At 39.6% G+C, this 6,000-nt stretch overlaps 1 protein-coding gene across 1 annotated transcript; it reads left to right on the top strand.

Moving 5' to 3' along the window:
- Positions 1–254: 254 nt before the first annotated feature.
- LOC149801085 (uncharacterized) lies at positions 255–1,261 on the top strand. The gene is made up of 2 exons (XM_089954424.1): positions 255–784; positions 964–1,261. The coding sequence occupies exons 1-2, from the start codon at positions 255–257 to the stop codon at positions 1,259–1,261; spliced, it is 828 nt and encodes a 275-aa protein (XP_089810550.1).
- Positions 1,262–6,000: the final 4,739 nt, after the last annotated feature.

Genomic DNA, 6,000 nt, shown 5'->3' with positions numbered 1-6,000 from the left:
GCAGAGGAACTCCTAAAAACGGACACCAATAATGTTCGATTCTATATGAAGATTCATAAAACGCGTCAGACGGTACAATACCTTTAGAGTGGTTATTTTCATCTTATGTTTATATATGTGTTGTTGTGCCTGGCGTGTTTCTGCTAAAACTTACGAAATGATCATAAACATTAATAATGTTATTTTCTTGACAAAAAGGTAGAAACGTTCAATTCAAATTGTAGTATGGTGTTGTTTGAAATTCAATAATTTCAATGGCAGATGACAGAGGAAATGTTTCCTCACAGAAACTGAAAAACTCAAAGTTTTATATGGATATTTCGAAAAGAAAACTACCCCCGCCTAGTGTTTACTTGAGTGACATTGAAAAGGATGCATATCGCAGAAACCGCGTCGTCTTGACTCGTTTCCATATGGTAATGGATGACATATCTATACAGGAGAGCACCATGCAAAAGACTTTCAGATACGAAACTCATAAATTTCGACAGAAAAATTCAAAATATTTTCAAACCTCTTCCAGGCCAACTAGAGCAGACACTCCGACAGCTATTATCACGGTCCCTCCTCCAAGGCAAATGACCCCTAAAACCCAGAAAGAGGATGAATCGAACGTTTGTGGAAGAGAATCAAATTCTGGTTCGGAAAGCGAATTGGAGTCTGGTATTATTACACCAAAAAGAAAAGGAATTATTACCCGTGCTAAGAAACCTAGTGTAAAATTTTCTGTGTTCAATGACGTCATTGAAACAAACAACAAATATTCTATCAAAAGGATGATAATGTTAGCGCATGCTCTAGCAGAGGTAATTTGGCAAATATTGACGATTTCCGATTTAGAAGTTTGTCGGCTGTTCCTTATAAGGAAATACCGGAACTTCCTAACACCCATCTTACAAGATATCAGAGTGCTCTGCCCTTATTGAGGACTAATATGACTGGAAGCAAAAATTCTTCACCCAGAGATTTACAAATTACAAGTGTTGACGAAAATGCTACTAATGGTGAATCTAACAATAAACTTGTCATCTTTCGACCACGGCTTTCAGACATATTTTTTGACAAGTCGAAGGCTGCATACCAGCTTCGTCAGGAACTTCGACGGCGAGCAAGACTCAGAAAACAAGGTATTACAACGAAAGTATTGACGATTCGAGACGTCCTCAGCTTGGAAAGAGAAAAATATCAAAAGAGTCATGAAAAGGTTACTCAGTACATACAACGATTAGATAAAGAAAATGCTGACGAATTAAAGCTATGATGGACAAAGGAAGAGACTGATTAATGTACTCATTAAGTTATCTTCAGACCTTTTGGTAACATATCGGCGTTAAAGGCTCAGTTCACTTAATGCTTTGAAGACAAAATAGTGTCCACATGAGGTAACATAAATTAAAACATAACCAACATTCATAGGAAAAGGGATTGGCTATTGAACAATTCTGAAAACTGAGTTAGTGTTTGTTGTTGTTTTCTTTCAAGCAATTTTTGTTTGTATTCAATAGTATCAGCTAATTTTGCTGCCCCCCCCCCCATTTGTTTTTACTCAGTTTAAATCAGATCTTCCAATAATGAAGGGGAAAAACCCGCACACTTTATAGTACCGTAGCATAAAATATTTGCACAACCATTTAAAGACAGAATGTTAATGTTTTTATGTTTTCAAGGAACAAAACATAGTGTTGTTTTCCTTGAGCCTGAAAACCTCCTTCTGGTGTACAAACTGTAATCACAGTAATACAATTCTGATCTGTACATATATTCCTACGAAAGACATTATTTCCGTCATTTTATAGGAAAGTGAAGAGCTCGACTAGGTGCGCCATCTGTAAAAACTGTATTGAAACACTGGGGGTAGGGGTTGTTTGTTTATAAGGACTACAAATCACAACCCGGTTATCCAAGTAAACTGAAAATGTTAAATAGGAATGACGTATTATATAGTGCTTGAAACTTCGTTGATCTACACGATAGAAATAATAATGCACCGTAGTTTTATTTCATAGATCACACTTTTGTATGCTTTTTCTTTAAGTATCGCAATGGTTGTTAAGACTATTTACATAAATTGCCCTGATAGACATCAGCCACGCGTCGACCGACAAACATCTCGAAGAGACTAATTTGAGTTTTTACAATGGCGGACCTAAACATTACGGCTTGATGTACCGGGACCTGAAAGAAAAACCTCATATTAAATGCAAAGGATGGACGTTAAACTATAACTAGAGTCGGATGATCACCTTTTGGCGTGTTTGAATAAACTTTAATATCTGGTCAAGATCACGCCTTTTAGACGAGCACGATGGAACCTCAAGAAGTATATATTTCTCAAAAAAGTAATTAGATGGTAAGACGCCCGTCTGAAAAAGTGTATCAGATCGTCTACAATATATGAGTTTGACTTTCCGATCGCCGAACGTTATCTCACGGGCATACCGATCTCCAGTAAAGGAAAAACTTTCCAACAAACTAAAGAGAGATTACTTTGAGTACAGATGTTCACAGCGAATGATGAAGTCAGCCAAGAAACGGCTTGATGATCCCAATTTTGACTCATAGTTCCATTAAATGTAATATGATAATGTGCTGTGCGACCAAAGTGATGTTGCACCCAGCGACACCATTAATGCAATATGACATTGTCACTCTGCCCATTCCCAAATCTTCAGCCAGAGCAGGATTCTCTCCTTCGGACAAGTACAGTGTTTCAATTGTGGGGTGACTCTTCACGAACGGGATTATAACGATGCAGCTTTACTTGATGAGCCCAAATGTCTCCTTGCTATCACTACCATCTTTGATCGGTTTAGAGTACCATCCGCTTATTAGATATTTTAATAGAGGAGAAGATTTGCAGTTTGCATTTGGAGCTGCGTGAACGCATTTACAGTGAGTTTGTCGCGATTCAAATGAACAAAAACATCATGTAGCATTAGAAATAGTATAGAGTTCTTGATCATCGGAATGCTTTACTAACAATGATTACTTTGAAAATGTTTAGATGGTCAGACACTGAGAAAATGCAATGACATGATAAAGCTTGCCATGCCACAACTTCTGTCACAAGCATTAACCAAATTCCGCGCAAGTCACTGACTGTATTCAAGACTTAGTGGATTACCAACTGCTATAAAAGAAATGACTCCATAGGACGAGACGATACCATGGAAGTTTGCGCGACGTGTCTTGTGCGTGTTGGTGATTACATTTCATGGATTGTGTTTAGGAGCAGATTCTGGCGGCAAATCTGTGAACTATTTCCAAATACATCACCATAAAAACGCATTGCTACAATTGTAATGAATACGAGTTGCATTCGACCGTGTAAAAAAGAAATTCTTCTTACTTTATCGACTCTTAATACTGACTAATACTTGTGCATGCTAAGATGGTTATATCAAGAGATTTATGACTGAAAAGATGTAATTGACTGAAGAAGTCCAAGCAATCCGGTCTATCCATACAAGGTGGCCAAGATTGAGATACACTCATTAAATAGGATTCCTTAGTACTAAAAGAACTGAGTGGCTATCGTAACAATAAGATGGTTCAAACCCCCAGACCTTCAGGCCCAGCTGCACAAGGAGGCAGCAACATACACTAAAATGATCTAGATTACTTTACTTATAACCCCCAATGAGACCAAATGTGGTCAAATCCATAAACAATCAGGGCCTTCTGCACAAAGCAAAACAAAATAGAAATAAAATAATCTTAGGAAACATTAAACCCGCTAGATTTGATGACCAAAACGTACACCCTAACAATTAGATTGTATAAGGTGATTATGCCCCAAAACCAACAGGCCTATTCATGTAAGGTGCAAAATTTAGGTGCGATCAAAACTGAATACGCTCAGATCCCCAAACCTAGGGTCAATGGTTCCATAATTTAATTTACTAATATATATTTAGTAATAACTCAGATTAAAATTTCTCTATTTATAATGTTGTTGTTGTTGTAGTAGGGTTTGACGCTCTTTTCAGCACACGATACGCTATACATGGCGGCCAGTATTAATGGTAAAGGAAGAACCCGGGAAAACCCCCCGAAAGAACCACCGACCCACGAGAAGCTACTAGCAAGCTTTCTCACATAACCACATTGGCCGAATCTGAGACTCGAACCCACCCAACAGAGGTGAGCTGGCAGTGATCAGTAACGGATAGCGCGTTAGACCACTCGGGGCCCCCTTTTCATAATAATTACATCATTCGTCTCTTTTTATAATGATTACATCATTCGTCTCTTTTTATAATGTTTACCTCATTCATACTCTTTACTCCTTACAACTTACGAAAATAACATAGATATTCACGTTCTCAAAATTTTCGGCAAGATGACACCTGTACATTTTCGACCACGAGCATCAAAGCAATAAGCCAGGATCAAGGAGTGACTTCAAGTGGTGTCAAGGCGGCTCGCCTGCCCCCTTTTATTTAGTGGCCTCGACCAGACATGGCAATTAAAAAGTATACGTCCACACTTGAAAGCGGCGGGCGGTGGTTCTTATACTCACCCGAAGATAAATTAAAAGGTCAGCGGTGCTGACATTAACGACTCGAGCAAATCCTAATATGCATAAACAAGGATGACAAATGATCAGTTAGTCTCTTCTTAACATGATTCCATTCAATAATATTCATTCATTTATTCCAGTCAGACACCAGCTATCTAGCCTCAACAACATCGCTCCTGCTGTGGTAGGAGAAGGGAGGGAACCAGATGCGATAGGCCCTTGCTGCCACGTGCAGCTAATGACCAACATGCTTCTCGTAGAGGGAAGACACGAGCATAGCTGCGTATACTTGGTAGAACGACACAGATGATGGCCATCCTGCTTTCCTCCCCACCCCCTCCACACACACACACACCGAAGTCGAGGAGTCCAAACGATCAGACGCTGCGGGTGCCAATCTAGAGGTGTATCAGGCTAGGGAAAAAGAGCGATAAAAAGGTGAATAGAAGTGTTCTGGACTTTCAAATAACAGACCAATGGCGTGCATCAACCAATGGGAGAATACCGCTATATAGTATCCTGGGATTGCAGCACACAAGAGGACTGGAATTGGATTAGCCCGCCTGAGGATGCATCTGGAAAAGATGTATAGGTGGATTTCTCCAGTGGCAGACTGACTAAAATTGCCTGACTGTGTGTGGTTTTCTTTTCAGATTTTTGCAAACCCCGTTTGATAATGCTCTTTTAAATCACCAATTTGATTGTTATGGTGCCACAGTCAAAAATACATCTATACATTTATAAATTAATGTTCGATACTAAATTAAAATGAGTAACCTTCGCTCTCGGATTGGTTATAATTTTGGAGGACTGCTGCAGATTTTGCACACAAAATTCAAACTAGAATGTTCATACCTAATGAACTTTGTAACTTATAGGACTGTCTTAAATAAATATATGGCTTACACATCATTGGTTTTTAGGGATTGCCCTACTTAGGTAAACTTCGGCAGAACTGGAACCTTTGTATACCCATGGCGTTTAAGGGAGTTTAGTGACGTATGGTGGCTTCCGGTAGGACTTATCCTTTTCCTCGCTCAGACATGATTGTTCGAAAGCATGGTTATTTTAACCGCCGAAGAGCGTACTTTGCACGCATAACAGGGGTAGAAACACGTCGGGTGGTGGCTCTTTTCCCACTCGACGAGCTATTAATTAGTGGGTCGTGCGCAGTTTTAAATTCACCCCCGAAATGAGTGATTGCACTCAAATTAGGGGTAAAATCACGTTGATTGGTGGCTCCTGTTTCCCATTCGACGAGTAGACGAACATGGCCGAATGACCTCATACGTTTCAAATCGAAGATCAGTCGGTACATGAACTAAAAACCGCAAATGATTTGAATTCAAAATCAGTAAGGTTGTCTTAACACAATCACACATTCCACACTCACATAGTCTGCCACCATCCGTCGGAGACAGCATATCGTGGGAGTCTAGCCATTGTACGTGATGGGGGTGGGGGACGACCTACCATAG

The sequence above is a fragment of the Sinohyriopsis cumingii genome, chromosome 4, assembly GCF_028554795.1.
Source record: "Sinohyriopsis cumingii isolate HCF-2022 chromosome 4, ASM2855479v2, whole genome shotgun sequence".
Lineage (NCBI taxonomy): Eukaryota > Metazoa > Mollusca > Bivalvia > Unionida > Unionidae > Sinohyriopsis > Sinohyriopsis cumingii.
This window is presented reverse-complemented; position numbering and strand designations above follow the sequence as displayed.